Source organism: Ovis canadensis, chromosome 8, assembly GCF_042477335.2.
Source record: "Ovis canadensis isolate MfBH-ARS-UI-01 breed Bighorn chromosome 8, ARS-UI_OviCan_v2, whole genome shotgun sequence".
NCBI lineage: Eukaryota > Metazoa > Chordata > Mammalia > Artiodactyla > Bovidae > Ovis > Ovis canadensis.
The window spans coordinates 72,679,547-72,698,710 of record NC_091252.1 but is presented as its reverse complement, the minus strand read 5'-3'; the positions used below and the strand labels follow the sequence as shown (position 1 = coordinate 72,698,710).

Below are 19,164 nucleotides of genomic sequence, written 5' to 3'. Positions count from 1 at the left end.
ACATTTCTAATGTTAAAGTGAAATTGAACTACAGCACCAGTCTGACTGGTATACTTATGTTTTAGATCGCCTTGATACTGTCATCTTGTATGCTAGCAGTGTACTTAAGTTTTATGTAAGCATAGAGGTAGGGTAACAGTCAAAGGAAATGTAAATATAATAACCAATTGTTAATTATGTCTGTAATTAAATTCTGTAATTCTTCAGCAGTTATATGCATGTGTGTGTATGCTACACTGTTTCAGTCATGTCTGACCCTTTGCGACCTCATATGGAATGTAGCCCACCTGGCTCCTCTGTCCATAGGATTCTCCAGACAAGAATACTGGAGTGGGTTGCTATACCCTCCTCCAGGGGATCTTCCCAACCCAGGGATCAAACCCGCATCCTTATGTCTCCCATTGACAGGCGGATTCTTTACCACTAGCACCACCCAGGAACCCCGGCAGTAGTATAGCTTTGTTATTCCTGAATAAGCCTAAAGCTTTTTCATTTAAGTTATAAAAAGATGATGGAGCTACTTTGGAAAAAAAATAATCTTCCCCATGTACTAGCTTGCTGTCTGCAGAAGTAATAGATAGGACTTTGTTATGCTTAATATTTTGCAATGTTATATTTTCTTATTTAAGTGATTATGTTAGAAACTAGATATCTTGACTTCCACATTAGTGCTCTTTTGACTGTACTTCATTATCTCTATTTTTATTTGGGTTAAATTTAGCATTACTTGATATATAGCAACTGCCAGGGTAAAAGTTAGCAATGAAAATGAAACATTTCCATTAATAATAGATTATGAAGTGGATAGATTGGAAAACCCCTAAAGTTGTTTTACAATAACATAAATTGCTGAGTTAAAAAAAAAACAAAGCAGCGATATATATTCTTTATTATCCTTCTTTGAAAAGCAATCCATCTTATGATAAATGTACATAGCATAGCCAGACTATGATAGCCAGGTTGGGCAAGCTTGGTCTTCATAAACTGATTGAATCATCAGTTCAGAGACTCTGCAGTAGAAATTCCTTTAACTATAGGCACACCATAGCATGGCTTGAATTCCCTTAGAATTTGTGGTGAGTTACACTGGCTAATTTTTCTAAGACTGGGTCTCCTACTATTAGAGGGACAGGTAGATTGCTTTTCAGAGAGCTGTCGAGAAGACCCAGGGTCAGGATCTCCCGATCTGTATGCAGTGGTAATCAGTGGGGTGGGCTCTGATACCCTTCCTGATCAGACAGTTCTCCTGCAAGCGCTGAGAATGCTCACCAGCCAGATAAGGAGGGAAACATTCAGTTTTTCTTCCTAGGAATGTCCGGGGGTTTTAGTAGGTCTGCTGATCTCACAAAAAGCAACTCATACCATAGAGCTCTCTGATTTATCAAAGTGCTCCTAACCCACTCTTCTCAAGAAAGTGTATGCATCCTCAGTTGCTCAGTAATGTCCAACTCTTTGCAACCCCATAGACTATAGCCCGCCAGGGATTTTCCCAACAAGAATACTGGAGTGGGTTGCCATTTCCTCCTCCAGGGGATCGTCCCGATTCAGGATCCAACCCAAGTCTCCTGCATTGGCAGATGGATGGATTCTTTACCACTGAGCCACCTGGGAGGCCTTCTCAAGAAAGTGCAGGGACACTATTCTTTTGATGTTAGAAAAACACACTTATACTTCTTATATGTCATTTGTGTTCTATCAGAATAATTAAAAATCTCTGACATAGAATGGCTTCTGCAGTATTCCCAGTGGATTGTATAGTCTATACAGTGAATTCAAGCATACTTGTTTTAAGTATTTTGGCTTAGTTTGCTATTATTGCTACAACTAGTGACATTGCTGATGTGGTCTTGGGTGTTCTGGTAGCGTGACATGAATGAATGGATACAGTGATGTTCTGGGTTGTCAAGATGATGTCCATCTTGGCTCTCCAGTCCCTTCATGGCCAGAGCGCCTATGCAATATGAGTTATTAAATAACCTTAACTTATATTTTTGTATAACTTATGATAACTCCATTATACCCTTGATCACATTTCTTAGATATTTTCAATATTCATGACTAACATTGTGTGTGCATGTGCTAAGTCGCTTAAGTTGTGTCCAACTCTTTGTGACCCCAAGGACTGTAGCCCCCCAGGCTCTTCTGTCCATGGGTTTCTCCAGGCAAGAATACTGGAGTGGGTTGCCATGCGCTCCTCCAGGGGATCTTTCGGACCCAGGATTATGTCTCCTGCATTGGCAGGTGGGTTCTTTACAACTAGCACCATAACATCAGGTTTTTAGTATTCTAAATATTTGATTAAAATTTATTCCTTAATTTCATTACTGCAAACTGAACTCAGACTTCAGGCTCTGAATGACATGCTGAAAATAATTCCTCCTCTTCCTATTCTTTACAGTATAAGTGAGAAGGATTACTTTGGTGTTTAAGATTTTGTATGCAGAATAATAATTTTCTGATCTTCACCTCCATTTGAGGTAGAATTCAAATTGGCCCAAAACAAAATTAAAATTTTAGAAAGATCAGATGTTCTTTTTAAATGTTTTTTAACTTTTCGTGGGGTGATGTCAGCATTTGGCAGACATTAGCTATTAATGTGGTTCCGTAAACCACAAATTTGAACTAAACCTTAGACTTCCTGATGTTTGAAAAACTTACCTGAAGTCCAAGGTAAGATTTGCTTTTCTTTCTGAATTTGAATGCTGTTTCTTTGAAGCAGTGCAATTGTGGGAGGGATTCAGCCTTGTTTGGGTCATGGTCAAACCCTTCTTCCAATTGATAATACCTGACTCTATTCTAGTAAGATCCTTGGGTTTTAGCTCTGACTTTGCCAATAACCAGTTTTATAACTTTGGACATAATTCTTACTCCTGCTGGATTAAGATGATACCATTCCTTAAATGAGAATTGAGCAAGAAGATCTTACATGTCCTTTCCTAGCTCACATTTTAAACAAATTTTAAGATTAGTACAAACTGTACAAGGTTTCTTAAATATAGCTCAATACCACTTTCAGAGGACTTCTCTATTTTTAAACAGAAAGAGAAACAACTTCTTTTGATTCAAGGCCATGTTTTTTATTCAGGGCTATCTTTTGAAATGGAAGAGTTATGAACCCATAGCTTAAAGAATTTATTATATTAATAAATTTACACTGAACTCATTGAACAGTTGATTATAGTCAACTGTCAGGGTTTGAACACTTATCATCTGTGGTCCCTGTTTTTGTTCTCCCAGCCTTTCATGTCTGTACTAAGAACAAAGGCATCTACACAGTGACCCAAGCCAGATACCTCAGAGAATCTCTGCTCCAGTCTCACAGCCAGGGTTTCTTCCAGCCCCTTCGTTCCATTTTGTCACTCCTCTATCTCACGTCCTCATCATGGCCTGTTATCTCTCCTGCCATCAATAACACTGGCCCTGCCATCACTGGAGAGATCTCTCAGGCAGATTTAATCCTGTGACTTCCCTAATTAAAAAGCTTTTTTATTTTAAGTTTTTTTTTTTTTAAGGAGTATAGTTGATTTACAATGTCATGTTAGTTTCTGCCATACAGCAAAGTCAGTTGTACATGGACATATATCCACTCTTTTTTAGATTCTGTTCCCATATGGGTCATTACAGAGTAATGAATAGAGTTCTCTGTGCTATTCAGTAGGTGCTTATTAGTTGTCTGTTCTGTATATAGTAGTGTGTATATGTCAGTTCCACGCAAGTTTTTCTACATCTGTGACTCAACTTCTGTTTTGTAAATAGGCTCATTTGTACCATGTCTTTAGATTTCACATATATGCATATGATATTTGTCTGTCTGACTTAATTCACTCAGTATGACAATCTCTAGGTCCATCCATGCCTCTGCAAATGGCATTTTAAAAAATAAAAATAAAAATCTTTGATGCTGTTCTTTTTAGAAGAAGATTTCTGCACCATACAATGTTCTTATCCCTCTGGCTGTAACTTACCCTTACCTTTCCACCCTGCAGTCCTGCAGTGCCAAACTCCTGTCCATTATTCAAACAGCCATGCTGTTCCAGCCTCTGGACTTGGCGTGCAGATGCCCAACTCCACACGCTTTTTCTGCTTTGTTCTACTTGGTGACTCTGCTCTAACTTTTTGAGACACAACTCAAGGTTGCTTTTTACTTTGAACCATTTTCACCACATCTTTTCACTTTTCCCTGCTCTTACAGCATTTTTGCCCCATCCTCTGCCCTAACTCTTTTCATTTCCTGTGGTTCAGTAGCCTGCACTGGACTATTTACATCCCAAGGTTGGACTGTGGCCCTCTTTCCCTTTTCACCCCATCGTCTTGCGGGGATCAGGCATCCAAGCAGTTCATTCAGAAGACTTAGAAGAGTTTGAAGCTGAGGAGTGACAAAACCAGAGTTGTTTAAACAATATCTCAAACTGGGAGGAAAGGGATATAGATTGGAGGAGGGCAGAGTAAATGCTGGGAAATGAGCTTGATGATTGTTTAATCAACGTGAAGTCAATGAAAGAATGAATACCATAATCAAGCTGAATACCACAATCAAGCCACTCTCCGCCCATTTGCTTCATCTCTCCCTCTCTCTTCTTTAGTTTTTGGAAGAAGCCATAAATTACTGAGTTCTTTTGGTGTTCAGTACAGAATATGTTACCTTCCTCCTCATGCCTCTTCCAAACATACATATATTCTCCCTCCCTTTTCCCGTGCTGCTCCTTTTTCTTTTATGCATTTGTACCTCACTGTTTTATCAGAATGGGCATAAACTGACACAAGCCTGAAGTAATCATAGCAGCTGGCCCTGTGAGCCTGTTTCTATGTAGTTTCCAGGCTGCATAGAGAGGAAGTTGCCCCCTGTGTGATGGATTAGGAACAAGTAAGACAAATGAAATGTTTTCCTTTCACTCAAACATCTGCTGAATGATGAAACCTTACCATTTCTTTTTTTTGATGATTTGCTTTACAAATGTTAACAGTGAATTATGGTTTAGAATTCATTTAAATCAATTCAGAGTCATCCAGCAGCACACTGGTTTGTTTTTCTTTGGCCTCGTGTATCTATTTTTGTACAGATCTGGCTCAGCAGTAAAGAACCTGCCTGCCAATGCAGGAAAGGCAGGTTCAACCCCTGGGTTGGGAAGATGCCCTGGAGAAGGAAATGGCTAACCGCTCCAGTATTGTTGCCTGGGAAATCCCATGGACAGAGGAGGCTGGCAGGCTACAGTCCATGGGGTCACAAAAGAGTTGGACATGATTTAGTGACTAAACCACAACAACCAGATCTGAAGTTGATCACCCACAGTTACTGCACTGCCTGGGAATAGCTGTCAGTATGGTGTTGTATGATAAGAATATGTTTATTACTCATTCATTTGTTCCGTTGCAAGAAAAAGAAACTTTTTTCCTCTGTCAACTCATGTTCAGTGATTGGAGGCCTGCAAATTAACTGACAAAAGAAAGATTAACAGGAGAAAAGACAAGAGTTTATTCCTATATGGGGGAATATGCAAAGAAGTAATTCCTGCATAGCTAGATTTAAAAGTTTATTTATCTTAATAGGAAAAGCCTTTGGGACTTCCCCGGCAGTCCAGTGGTAGTCCAGTCCATTGAGACTTCACCTTCTAATGCCAAGGATGTGGGTTCAATTACTGGTCAGGGAACTAAGATCCTACATGCCTCATGGCCCAAAATCCAAAACATAAAACAGAAGTAATATTGTAACATGTTCAATAAAAACTTTAAAAAATGGTCTACATCAAGAAAAAAAGCACAGTAAAAAAAATTTTTAAAGAAAAGTTCTTAGAAGGACTTCAAGGGGATGCAACATGGTGGGAAACTAATGAGAAACAAGTGAAAAGTATGGAAAGTTTTGAAACAGGTTTTGTTTAGTAATTTCTCATCCAGATATAAGAGGTCCTAAACCTCCTGGAGAGGAGATTGTGGCATCTATATTTTCAAGAGGCTTTGCTTAAGTCAGCAAAATATGTTTAGAAAGTGTTTTTTCTGCAGCTATTTCTTCAGTTGTTTTCATCTTAAAATAATCTTTATACCACATTGGGGGGTCCCAGTGGATCCCATCAATTCATTCACCAAATATGTATTGGACACCTGCTATGAGGAAGACACTCTTCTAGGTGCTGGGGATCTAGCAGAGAACAAATAGAGGAAATCCCTGCCTTCACTGAGCTTACACTCTAGTGGGAGACTGACAGGAAGTAAGTAAAATGCATGCTATATTTGAGTAATGATCAACATAAACGAGAAAAATTAAGCAGGGAAGGATTTAGGAAGTTATAGTGAAACAGGAATGTGATTTTACACAAGGAAGCCTTGAGGAGGGAAGATGTGAGTAAAGATCTGAGAAAGGAGAGAGCTATAGAATTAGATATTTATACCTACCGCGTTTTTACTCTTAATGCTATTACTAGTTATTAATGCTTTTAGCGTTTACATCTTACTAAGGCATTATGACTAGAAAAATAGCAAAGCTACAACTTGAGTCCTTGAGGTGACTACTCAGCTAAGGTAATTAATACCAGGGACAGCGCATGGCTTTTTAGAAGGTGACTGTTTTACTGTGAGTCCCTTGACAGGGCAAGGACTAAGTGAGTCACCGCTTTGGTGTTTGGCCTTGTCAAGATTGTCTTCCTACGCGCGCCAGTTTAGACAGTTCTGGGCAGGCAACAGGAGAGGCTGATTCTAGAAGCATTCCCATCGTTGCTTCAAAATGCAGTTGTCTCCCTTAGCAACACCTGGTTTGTTAACCCATTGCCATAGAAATAGAATGCAAACTATATAAGCAGTGTAATTTTATTCTTATTTTTAAAAACACTCTATTCCCCTAGCCCCTGCCTTTTTTCCTCCATTTTCGTTATTTAACAGACCCTTGGCTTTGGTCATGACCTCTTTCTACTTCTGGTCATCACAGAGATAATTCTGTGTCCTTAAAGGTCTTGGAAGTCTTCTCAAGCCTGCCTTTTAAAATTATATCTCTATATTGTAAGAAAAAGAAGGAATTAAAAAGAAAAAGAAGAAGAAAGGGACTTCTGTGGTGATCCAGTTGGTAGGGCTCCATGCTGTCAGGGCAGGGGGCCCTAGTTCAGTCCCTGTTTGGAGAGCTAGATCTGGCATGCTGCAAATAAGAGCTCACGTGGCACAACTCAGAAGCCCACTCGCTGCTGCAAAGATCCCATGAGCCACAACTAAGAACCTAGCACAGCCCAAATAAATAAATTAATCAAAGAAGAAAAAAGAAACCGAGTGGCAATCATGCATTGGAGTGGTGTTCAGTTTTTTTGAAAGCCCTTATGAGTTTCACTATGACCACTTTGTCTGACAGGAGGCAACTTCTATAGTTAATACTCTTTTTAAAAAAGAACAGTCTTTTGATGCCTTGCATTCCTGAGGGACAGGAATTTCCTGTCCTTGCATTTCCTGCTCAAACCTTGAGCAGTTTCATCGAAGCTTGTATATTCTTCACTATGCTAAGTAAGTATTCCTGTGGCAAAACTCCTTTCAATGAAAAATAAAAGGATGCTGATAGTGAATGTTTTGTTTTGGCATCTGGTTGTTATCAAGGGAATTCTCTGATGGTTCAGTGGTTAGGGCTCCACAGTGGAAAAACAAACTAAGAAAAGGTTCCCATTAAATTTTCTATAGCCTGATTGATTAAGCAAATATTCACTGAACCTCTATTGCAATCCAGATATGGCTAAAACTAGCGACAGACCAATTCAAGATAAAGTCCTGGTTCTCAAAGATCTCAGAGTAGAGAATGGAATGCAGATGGGCTAAGAGAAGAGTGAAAAATGCCTGTGTGAATGAGGGCAAAAGGCCTTGGAAGTCTATCAGACCAGAATCTAACCCCAGCTTTGAGGATTAGGTGGATAGTTCAAGAAAGGTTCCTTATTTTAAAGGACGAGGCAGAACTCCTTAGGTAGAAAACGCCTATGTGTAAAGTCACAGAGATCTGGGGAACTTCACTGGGAGTTTTTGGAGGACGTTGATGAGATAGCAGGCTGGACACAGAGGTAGCAAAGAGATTCTGAAGGGTATTGACTCCAGGCTAAGGAGTCTGGATTTGATCCTGAAAGTGATGAGGAACACATAAAGCAGAAGCAGTGGTATGAATGTGGAAAGTTCACTTTGGAACCTGAGACTGGGAAGTTCACTGCTAACTTTTTGGAGGGTGAGTTGGAGAACAGAGCAACAGGGTAGGAGGTAGCAGGAAGACCTGTTGAGGATTTGTAGAATAATATAGAAGCAAGGGGGCTTCCTAGGTGGTGCTAGTGGTAAAGAACCTGCCTGCCAATGCAGGAGATATAAGAGATGCAGGTTCAATCCCTGGGTCATGAAGATCCCCTGGAGGGGGCATGTCAACCCATTCCAGTGTTCTTGCCTGGAGAATTTCGTGGACAGAGGATCCTGGTGCCCTACAGTCTGTAGTGTCACAAAGAGATGGACACAACTGAAGCAACTGAGCACGCACACACACACAGAAGCAAGGAGGGCCTGATCTGAAGCAAGAGCAGTGAGAATCAGCCTAGCCGCATTTGGCAGTCAATGTGACCTGGGGAGAAAGGGAAGAATGGAGAGATGGCCAATAGATGTCTATCCTATGTCTGTTTGAATATATATGGGTATTCAGTGGATACCAAGAATATGCTGGAACATCTTTACAATACTGGTGTTTGGAAACAGAACTGAGATATATCTTACAAGTTCTTATACTGTGAAAAAGATTTTCCTGCAGCATTGGTGGTACGAAGAATAGAAAATCTAGAATCTGATGTTATTGTTATTCAGTCCCTCAGTTGTGTCTGATTCTTTGTGACCCATAGACTGCAGCACACCAGGCTTCCCTGTCCTTCACCATGTCCCCGAGTTTACTCAAAATCATGTCCATTGAGTTGATGATGCCATCTAACCATCTCATCCTCTGCCACCCCTTTCTCCTCTTGCCTTCAGTCTTTCTCAGCATCAGGGTCTTTTCAATGAGCTGGCTCTCTGCATCAGGTGGCCAAAGTATTGGAGCTTCAGCATCAGTCTTTCCAATGAATATTCAGGACTGATTTCCTTTAGGATTGACTGGTTTGATCTCCTTGCTGTCCAAGGGACTCTCAAGAGTCTTCTCCAGCACCACAATTCAAAAGCATTAATTCTTCGTTGTTCAGCCTTTATGGTCCAACTCTCACTTCCATAAATGACTACTGAAAAAGCCATAGCTTTGACTATATGATCTTTGTTGGCAAAGTGATGTCTCTGCTTTTTAATATGTTGTCTAGGTTTGTCATAGCTTTTCTTCCAATGGACAAGAGTCTTTTAATTTTGTTGCTGCCATCAGTGTCCACAGTGATTTTGGACCCCAAGAAAATAATATCTGCCACTGTTTCCATTTTCCCCCATCTATTTGCCATGAAGTGATAGGACTGGATGCCATGATCTTAGGTTTTTTAATGTTGATAACTGTAAAAAAGATTGTCCTACAGCCTTGGCAGGATCTGATGGGCTAGGTATAAGCCACCATTTTCACGTATTTTCAGTGGAAGATATTTTTGATCATTTGTAAACTGGAGCTAATCATAGACTTTTCCTGCTATGACACAGGCTTATTATGATCATCAAATGAGGTAGATTATTGAAAGCTGATATTTTTTCTTTTAATTGTAATAATTAAAATTATATAGTGCATTATAAAAGGGGCTTCCCTCATAGCTCAGTCGGTTCAGAATCTGCCTGCAATGCAGGAGACCTGAGTTCAGTTCCTGGGTCAGGAAGATCCCCTGGAGAAGGAAATGGCAATCCACTCCAGTATTCTTGCCTGGAGAATCCATGATCAGAGAAGCCTGGCATGGAGTCCATGGGGTTGCAAGGGTCGGACACGACTTGGTGACTACACTACCAGTGCATTATAATAACGTAAGGTGGTGGTAGTACTAGGTTCAGTGTGGAGGTTTCCCTCCCTTTGATAGGCCACACTGGCAAAGATGAGTTACAGGACTTTGATGATGGTCCCTGTCCTGCCTCCTGCCAGCCTGGGTCCTGGCTGCGAGATTTCCAGCATGCATGGTATAGCATGGCGAAAGTCTGGACCAAGAGTTGGATATAGAGACTTGGGCTCCTTCAAGTAGAATTTTTGGACTGTGTGTACGGCTTCTTTGCTGGAGTATCTTCCAGTCTGGAGAATTTGCTAAACGATCCCTGTTTCCCGTTCTCTCATCCTGTAAACATAACTGTTTTTCTCCTCTGGTCTAAGGACAATCTTTAGCCATATGTCAGATTGCTAGAATAGGAGTATGCTCTAATGTACATTGGGTGAAGTGTTGCCACAGAGAAAGCAGACATCTTTTTTCCAGAGCTTGGCCTCTTTCCTCTGGTAGGGTAGGGTCCATGATAGGGAGGTCCGTGTTCACCAAGTCCTGCCACGGTAGTGGGCATAGCATTCTCCAAAAGAATACAACCTGATTGCCTCTATCAAGGCTTGGAAACCTCTTGGAAGCAAATAAACGAGCTAGTAACAATACGCCCTCCATCTTCCTCATCCTTTGTGATAGTAGCCTCTCAAATTGAGAAAGTGTACCCCAGAGAATTACAGAGTAACCAGATTACCTGCCTTTGTGGGTTATTTGTTCTTTTTTTAAAAAATTCTCTCTCTTTTATCATCCTCTCTTTGCCTTTGATATTTTTTAGTTTCCCTATATCATATCTGAGTGGGAATTTAATATTTATCTTTTCCTATTTAGGGCTCAGTTTCTGGAGGTTAGGTTTGAGTCTGTCTCAAGTCTGTCTGGCCCTTTTTAGAGTGTCTTTATCCTTTTCTCAAGGGCTTCCCTGATAGCTCAGTTAGTAAAGAATCCACCTGCAATGCAGGAGACCCTGGTTTGATTCCTGGGTCAGAAAGATCCCCTGGAGATGGGATAGGCTACCCACTCCAGTATTCTTGGGCTTTCCTTGTGGCTCAGCTGATAAAGAATCCACCTACAATGTGGGAGACCTAGGTTTGATCCCTGATTTGGGACGATTCCCTGGAGAAGGGAAAGGCTACCCACTCCAGTATTCTGGCCTGGAGAATTCCATGGGATCCCAAAGAGTTGGACAGGACATTTTTACTTTTCATTCTTTCCTCATATTTTGGATTTCTTATTTTATATCTTTATGTTAAATGTACTTATTTTAGAGTGATATTTGTCAAACTCAACCAGTACTCACTGATGGTGAATTATTTTGTTATATATTTTTAAATTTTGGATTATGAGCTTAATTTCACTGGTGGATCCTTTATAGCCTGTGTTAAAGGAGTCTTCCTTTTAAATGTTTTGCTTTGTTTCTGTTGTCACTCCAGGAATTTTCCAGGCTCAATACAGATTATGGATATTAATGACAAGTGTCCATTTGAGCTCCAGACAGCAGAGTGTCAGCCAGTGGTTGAAAGTATTCAGAGGAGACTTTGTCCACTCAGAGCTTAACCTAAGACAGACAAAGTTTTCTTTTTGTTTCTCAGTGCAGTGGGCTGACTTTTTTCTAATCTACCCTTTCACCAAATTATAGTCTTTCAAGGACCCTGGTTTTATGTGTTCCATCTCTTCACTTTCCATAGACACAAGGTTTCATTTCCTATCCCCAGTGAGCATTAAGACCAAAATCTCAGATAAGGAATTGATGAACTGTATCCCAGACACCAAAACCAGCCCACCACTTCTCTTGGTAAATAAAGTCTTACTGGAACACAGCCATGCCCTCTTGCTTCTGTATTGACTGAGCTACTGACAATGGCAGGGTTGAGTTGCTGCCATAGAGATCGTATGGCCCACAAATCTGAAAATAATCAATATCTGGCCCTTTAACTGTTTGCCAACCTCTGCCCTAGATTTATAAATCTAGAAGACTTCATCCCCAGCACTTGGACTGCAAGGTCATCAGTTCTTGTGATTATCCCTTTAGTGTCCCTTTTCCTTTTAATTTCTAGTTCCTAGAAGTCTTCTTTATTGGAGAAGGAAATGGCAACCCACTCCAGTGTTCTTGCCTGGAGAATCCCAGGGACGGGGGAGCCTGGCGGGCTGCCGTCTATGGGGTCGCATAGAGTCAGACACGACTGAAGTGACTTAGCAGCAGCAGAAGTCTTCTTTACTCTTTTATAAGCCCGGGTAGGCATTTGATGGAGTAGAAAATGGTAACCCACTTCAGTATTCTTGCCTGGAAAAATCCCATTGACAGAGGAGCCTGGTGGGCTACAGTCCATGGGGTAGCAAAGAGTTGGGCATGACTGAGCACACACACTAGACATTTAAGTATGTCTATTTACTTTTGTCTAGGATTTTTTGGTGGGAACATTTTCATGTACATAGCCTACCATATTGCCAAAACCAGAAAATCTTCTACTCTTTGGATAGTAATATATTCTTCTTTTTGTATTTTCTTGACCATTTAACTTGATCATTTGAAAGTTTTCTGTTTTCTAATGCAATTCTTTAAAACTGTGAAAATTTTTATATACATAGTTCTAAATCTGTAGTTTTTGATGCGCAATGCTCTCCTTGTCATTCTTTTTCAACTACTTTGTAATTCCCATGATCATTTATTTTTTAATCCCTTGATAATTTTAAATTGCAATGCTCAGGTTTCAAATATAGTTTTTGGCTGTCTTATTTTTAGTCAAAATTTTAAATTTGTTGAAATTTTCTTTGTGGCCTAATATGTGACTAATTATTTTATATTTTTCATATATGTATGGAAGGAATTTGTAGCTATTTCTGTATTTACCATACCAAACTTGTTATTTGTGCCATTAGGGTCTCTATTTTGAATTTGTCTGCTAGATATATTGGTTTCTAAAAGAGTTCTATTTAGAACCTATTATGGTTTATATTGTATATTTTTCTTTGTAATTTTATCAACTCTGTATATTTTAAGACTATGTTGTTAGTTTAGTGTCAAAATCCATGATCATTATCTTCTTTTGGATTATTTTGTGTGTTAATTTTAAATTTGCTGATATACGAATGTTTGAAATCAGTTTGTTTTTTTTTTAAATGGCTAACCCAAACCCTTCTGTGAGTTGAACCTAGCTATGTGCTGCTAGTTTTATACTCTAGCAAAATACAGACAAAGAAAGGAGCTTGTTTTAATGGTTTCTCCTGCTGGTCTGTAGTTTTACATTGGGTTTCTACATAGACATGGCTTGATTATTTGATGACCATGAATCCTGTAGTTTAAGCCCACAACAAAAGATGCCTCTGTGGATGATGCCTCCAGGTCTGAGAAGATGTCTACCAAATGTCACATGTTGTCGTTTAGCTGCTAAGTTGTTTCCCACTCCTTTGTGACCCTATAAACTGTAGCCCGCCAGGCTCCTCTGTCCATGGGGTTCTCCAGGCAAGAATGCTGGAGTGGGTTGACATTTCCTTCTCCAAGGGATCTTTCTGACCCAGGGATTGAACCCGTGTCTTCTGCTTGGCAGGCAGATTCTTTACCAGTGAGCCACCTGGGAAATTCTAAAGGTCACTATACTTCTTTCATTTATTTGATGCTATTTTCCGTATTCAACTGACATGCTTGCCACTTTGGGTTTAGGGCTGTAGCTATTTCCTTTTTTGGATCAGAAATGAAGTTTTTCCTTCATTTTGAAGTTTTTCCTTTTAAAGAATTTTTTTTAATTAAAAATTTTTTTTAATTTTACATTAAAAAGTTTTTTTATTTATTCTATTTTTTTTAGTCATGCCACGAGGCATGTGGGATCTTAGTTCCCAGACCAGAGATAGAACCCATGGCCCCTGCAGTGGAAGCAGAGGGTCCTAAACACCAGACTGCCAGAGAAGTCCCCATTTTTCATTTTTAAAATGTTTTGAGTCTTGGGGAATTGGGAACAGGGGTAAAGTACAAATAATCCTTGCTTATTATTGTCAGCTAGATGGAGAAACAGTGGAAACAGTGTCAGACTTTATTTTGGGGGGCTCCAAAATCATTGCAGATGGTGACTGCAGCCACGAAATTAAAAGATGCTTACTTCTTGGAAGGAAAGTTATGACCAACCTAGATAGCATATTCAAAAGCAGAGACATTAGTTTGCCGACTAAGGTCCGTGTAGTCAAGGCTATGGTTTTTCCAGTAGTCACGTATGGATGTGAGAGTTGGACTGTGAAGAAGGCTGAGCACCGAAGAATTGATGCTTTTGAACTGTGGTGTTGGAGAAGACTCTTGAGAGTCCCTTGGACTGCAAAGGGATCCAACCAGTCCATTCTGAAGGAGATCAACCCTGGGATTTCTTTGGAAGGAATGATGCTAATGCTGAAACTCCAGTACTTTGGCCACCTCATGCGAAGAGTTGACTCATTGGAAAAGACTTTGATGCTGGGAGGGATTGGGGGCAGGAGAAGAAGGGGACAACCGAGGATGAGATGGCTGGATGGCATCACTGACTTGATGGACGTGAGTCTGAGTGAACTCCAGGAGTTGGTGATGGACAGGGAGGCCTGGCGTGCTGCGATTCATGGGGTCACAAAGAGTTGGACACGACTGAGCGACTGAACTGAACTGAACTGAAGACCTCAAAGTTTCTTCTTACTCAAAGCCATTGAGTGGTTTTCTCCTGGAAGAATGTGAAATGCTTTGACAGTACCAAAAGCTGAAAAACAAAAGAACAGTTAATTCAGTGTGATCACTATTGAGAGACATTGATGCTAATCATAAACATCTTCAGAATCAGTGATCAACAGGATTCAGTGGGTAAAGAATCCAAGTGGGCTTTTGGAGGAGCGCTTCTATGGATTTCAATACATAGTCCCTCTCTGCCGCCCCCACCCCCCACCGCCCGGTGTTTGTCACAGTTGGGAAAATAAGAACACATGATGCTCTGTGTTAAGTTTATTCTTTGGTTCTTGAAACTGTTCTTTAGAACCTCATCTTATTGTTTTCCTTGTTAAAACTATTTGATAAAATAAGGAAAAATCCTCTTGGAAAAAGTTGATGTTTAAAATGTGGACTGCAGCTAACGTTTCAATCTTCTCTCCCCCTTTGTCCTTCTGTAGTATGACTATGAATACGATGAAAATGGTGACAGAGTCGTTTTAGGAAAAGGCACTTATGGGATAGTTTATGCAGGTCGAGATCTGAGCAACCAAGTCAGAATCGCCATTAAGGAAATCCCAGAGAGAGACAGCAGGTACAGTAATTATGACTAATCAAAGCTGCTTTCTAAGGTATTTCAGTTGTTAATAGCATTTACAAAATATTTTGGTGATATTCTAATTAATGAAACTGTCTGAAAACTCTGTGGCTTTAATTAGCTCCCTCTGAGGTTTAGCTGCTGCGTCACTCAGTGATTCAGGCCCAAGACTGTTGGGGAAGGATGGCATCTCCATGGTAACTAGGACTTTCAAAGAGTAGAAAAGGGAATGGCCCAGTGTGTGTTGGGCTCAGGTTATGTTTCATCGTGATTGGTTTATTATATGGATATATGGGGAATGAGCACCAGCTAAAATGGTTTGAACCAGAAGTTCCAGTTTCCAGTCAGGTGTGTTAAGGACATTGGAAGTCAGCACTCCGTTCTAAACTGAAGGTGGAAAGTTGGACCAACTGAGAAATCAATGACTATTCTTGACGCCATCAGAAAAATGACGTCACAGGGCAAAACCACTGTCCCCCAACACTGGAGAGACGGTCATAGGGCAGCCCACCCTCTTGTGAGTCTTTGGTCCTGACAAAGACTATTAGAGAAATCCCTTCCTCAAAGACTGCACAGAGCTCTTTCTCGAGTTGAAATCACATCATGTCATTACTGCTTAAAACCTGGCTGTGAGTTCTTACAACACAAAACCCAGGAACCTTAACACAGACACCTGCCTCCCTCTGCAGCCTCGCCTCCTCCTCTGCAGCCACACTGACCGCCAATACCACATATTTGTGGGATTGCCTCGTTGTCATCAATTAGGTCCCAAGTTCAGTTCCCAAGCCCTCAGAGATGCCTTCTCTGATTACCACAAGCTCAAAAAGGCACCCCTCTTTCCCCTGTAACCAGTGTCCCAGGCCTCAGTTCTCTTTCTGCCTTGCCATCCTTGGTCTCCATCTTGGTACGTGACTTCCTGGCAGGTGGTCACTCTGCCTTATCTGCATTCCAGACAGGAAGAGGAAAAAGGAAAATGAACTTTCTCAGGAATGTCCAGCCTATTTTCACCTCTTGTTTCATTGACCAAAAGTGACCACTCCTGACTACAAAGGAGGTTAGAAACTCAGTGGTTTTTAAGTTGGCTGGTTGTTTCTCCAAACAAAATCACAGAAAGAGGGAGGAACAGATATTAGGTAGGTAGACAGTAAATTCAGTTTTAGGTTGTCTATGGTATTTTTGCAGTTTCTCCTTGGTTAACTCATGAGACATAAGTATGAATTCTTCTGGGATGGTGATAGAAACTATTCACTAGATACATTTATATCTAGTATATATATCCCTATATATCCCTATATATCCCTATATATATATATATATATATATATATGGAGTATATATATCTGTGTGTATGTGTTATATTAAAATTTTCATCAAATATTCTTATAGGTTCTTAAGTATTATATATTGATACATAGAGTGGATTTTTAAGCGATATAAAATTTAAAAGGATTGTCTTTACTAGCATCACCTTCTTCCCCACCACCAGATAAATGTAACTAGTCACTTGGAAGAAAACCACTTTGAAAACTGTCTTTGGAGCTTAAGTTTATTCAGCTACCACTGTGCATACACAGAGTACACCAACACCAGCGAAGATCCATTTGGCATAATGTGGTTTGTTTGAAAACACTTGTATGACAAGCCCTTCTCTTGAACAGTTGCTGTGGGGCATCTTTTTGTTACCTCTAAGAGAAGATTAAGGTGAAGTCTATCATGTTATTGAGAGATACAACACAGAAAGCATTTCCACCTTTGTGACCTAGAGAGTTTCAAGGTGGCTTTTAAAGAAGTCGCAGTTACAAAGGATAATTGCTCAGATGGTAGGATGGGTGTGAATAATGCATAATCCAGTGTACTCTAAACACTACCATCTGTAGTGAAGGATCATAGCAACAAAAGCAGCTTCTTCTGTGGTTCTCTCACACTCTAAAAACGCTTCGTTAGAACATCAGAGTAGTCACAAGAGCAAGCTGCTGGATTCTAAGGACACTCTCATAATTTGTCCCAACTAGTTGTACATCTCGAGTTGACTTCTGATAACATTCTACACATTTGTCAGCTATTGTCCTAGGTCAGGTATTTCCACCCAGCTGTGTGTTAGAGGAACCTGGGGAACTTTTAAAAAATACTGATGCTCAAGCCATAACCTCCAAAATTCTGGGGTAGGTCATAGACATTGATGTTTTTAAAAATCCTTCCAGGAGATGCAAAATGGCCAGCCAAGGTTGGGAACTTCACTGCTTTGGATGGTTATAGTGGGAATTTGAGTCAGGAGAGGTGCTCTGGAGACATGTATGATATATTAATTTTTCAAAGCTAAGTGCATATTTAAGTATCTTTGAATGTCTATACCATTTTTCTTTCTGTTATCACAAGTAACTGAGGAGATATGGGATTTTCTTGTAATTCCCACAGACAAGTTTTGCTTATTGACCTGAACAAATTATAATTTCATGCTTATTCAGTGTGCGGTACTTACACTTTCACTTACATTTAGTGAGAGTTGCTAGTGTTACTATTCGTTTCTACACTGGAGAAGAGTCCTTATTCTCAGCCAGGATGAATTCTATTATTGTAACTTTTGAGCTATCCTTTGGTTACATAAGGAGAAGTGTGTGTTGTATATTTATTTCTTCACGATCTTATATTTCAACATTTATGATTGATATTTAATAGGGGGTTGGAGCCTTTTAATTATTTGTCATAAACTGAGTGAGCCTCTTGCTTTGGATTATGCAGTCATCTTGATCTACCAAATCTGAAGAATTGGTCCAATATTGCCACTGATTTATCTCATGCATATCAAGAGCAATCTCATTAACTAGCATTAATAAAACATTTTAAACTTCATGGAAAAAGTAACTTGTAAATGTCTTCATAGTTGAGAGTCATTACCTAAGGATCTCCTTGGTAACATTATATACTGGTATTTCTTGCATTGTCTCATTCTAGCAATAGTCAAAATGATATTGTCCCTAATTGATATCTTGTTAAGGGGTTTAGCTTAATACAAGCCTTTAGCTCCTAGAACAATTCTGAAGAAAAGTGAAATGAGTAAGAGGTCTAATATACAAGTCAATTTTGGGCTGTTGCTGGCAGCTTTCTGAGAAGTGTTTCACAGGTTATAAAAGTTTGTTTAAATTAAATCTGTTTGTGGTCCAGTGGTTAGGACTTGGCAGTTTCATTTCTGGGACCTGGGTTCAGCCTCTAATCGGGGAGCTAAGCGCCTGCAAGCTGCATGGCTAAGTCAATAAAATAAATAAAAATTTTAAATATATTTTAAAAATAATTAAATGAATTTGGGTTTTTGTAACCTACTAATGTTATTCAATACTAACTGATTCTAGTATTTGTTATGGTCATTCCAAGAAATCCATTCTGCTTATATGGATCTGCCTCTATAAAATTTGAGCATTTCTTGCATGTAGCACTGAAGCAAATTATGAGGCATCCAGCTTATAGTTTATGTTATAGTGAGTGCCTTTCACACCTGTAGCTTCCATCATGCAACAGAAAAAAAATTAGGAAATACCTATGAGTCTCTGTTCATCATTGCTGGCACCATACCGCAGTTAAGTTATACAATAATTATATTAACATAATATATGATAATATATTAATATCCAGGATTGTTAAAAGTCTACAGACTTCATAGTACTTCAGAAAACCATCAAAAATGTTGTTCTGTCTGTTCCAGAAATATAAAATTCTTTCATCATAAAATTTAATAAAGCAATATATACCAAGTACATGATTTTGAAGTCTGGTCTGAAGCTGGTCTTTCAGTATGGAGGCTCAGCTAGGAATGAGTAAAAAATGATGATAGAGTAGAACTAGATGGAATAGAATCAAGGAGACTTGGCATATAAATGGTTTTATATTTTTTTACTGAAGAGTTGTTGGACCTTTCAGTAAGTTCTGGAATGAATATTAAAATTATTTGCAATTTTGTCTTCCTGGGAAATAATCTCCTGAAATAATAAACTTATGAAGCTAATGGAATAGAAGGTCATGTG

At 39.6% G+C, this 19,164-nt stretch overlaps 1 protein-coding gene across 1 annotated transcript in view; it reads left to right on the top strand.

Annotated features, from left to right (window-relative positions):
* The window catches only part of MAP3K5 (mitogen-activated protein kinase kinase kinase 5), a 231,163-nt gene that overhangs the window by 163,052 nt on the left and 48,947 nt on the right, over positions 1–19,164 (top strand). The window contains exon 15 of the mRNA XM_069598470.1: positions 15,012–15,145. Within this exon, the coding sequence (XP_069454571.1) occupies positions 15,012–15,145 (134 nt within the window). The remainder of the gene's footprint in view (positions 1–15,011; positions 15,146–19,164) is intronic.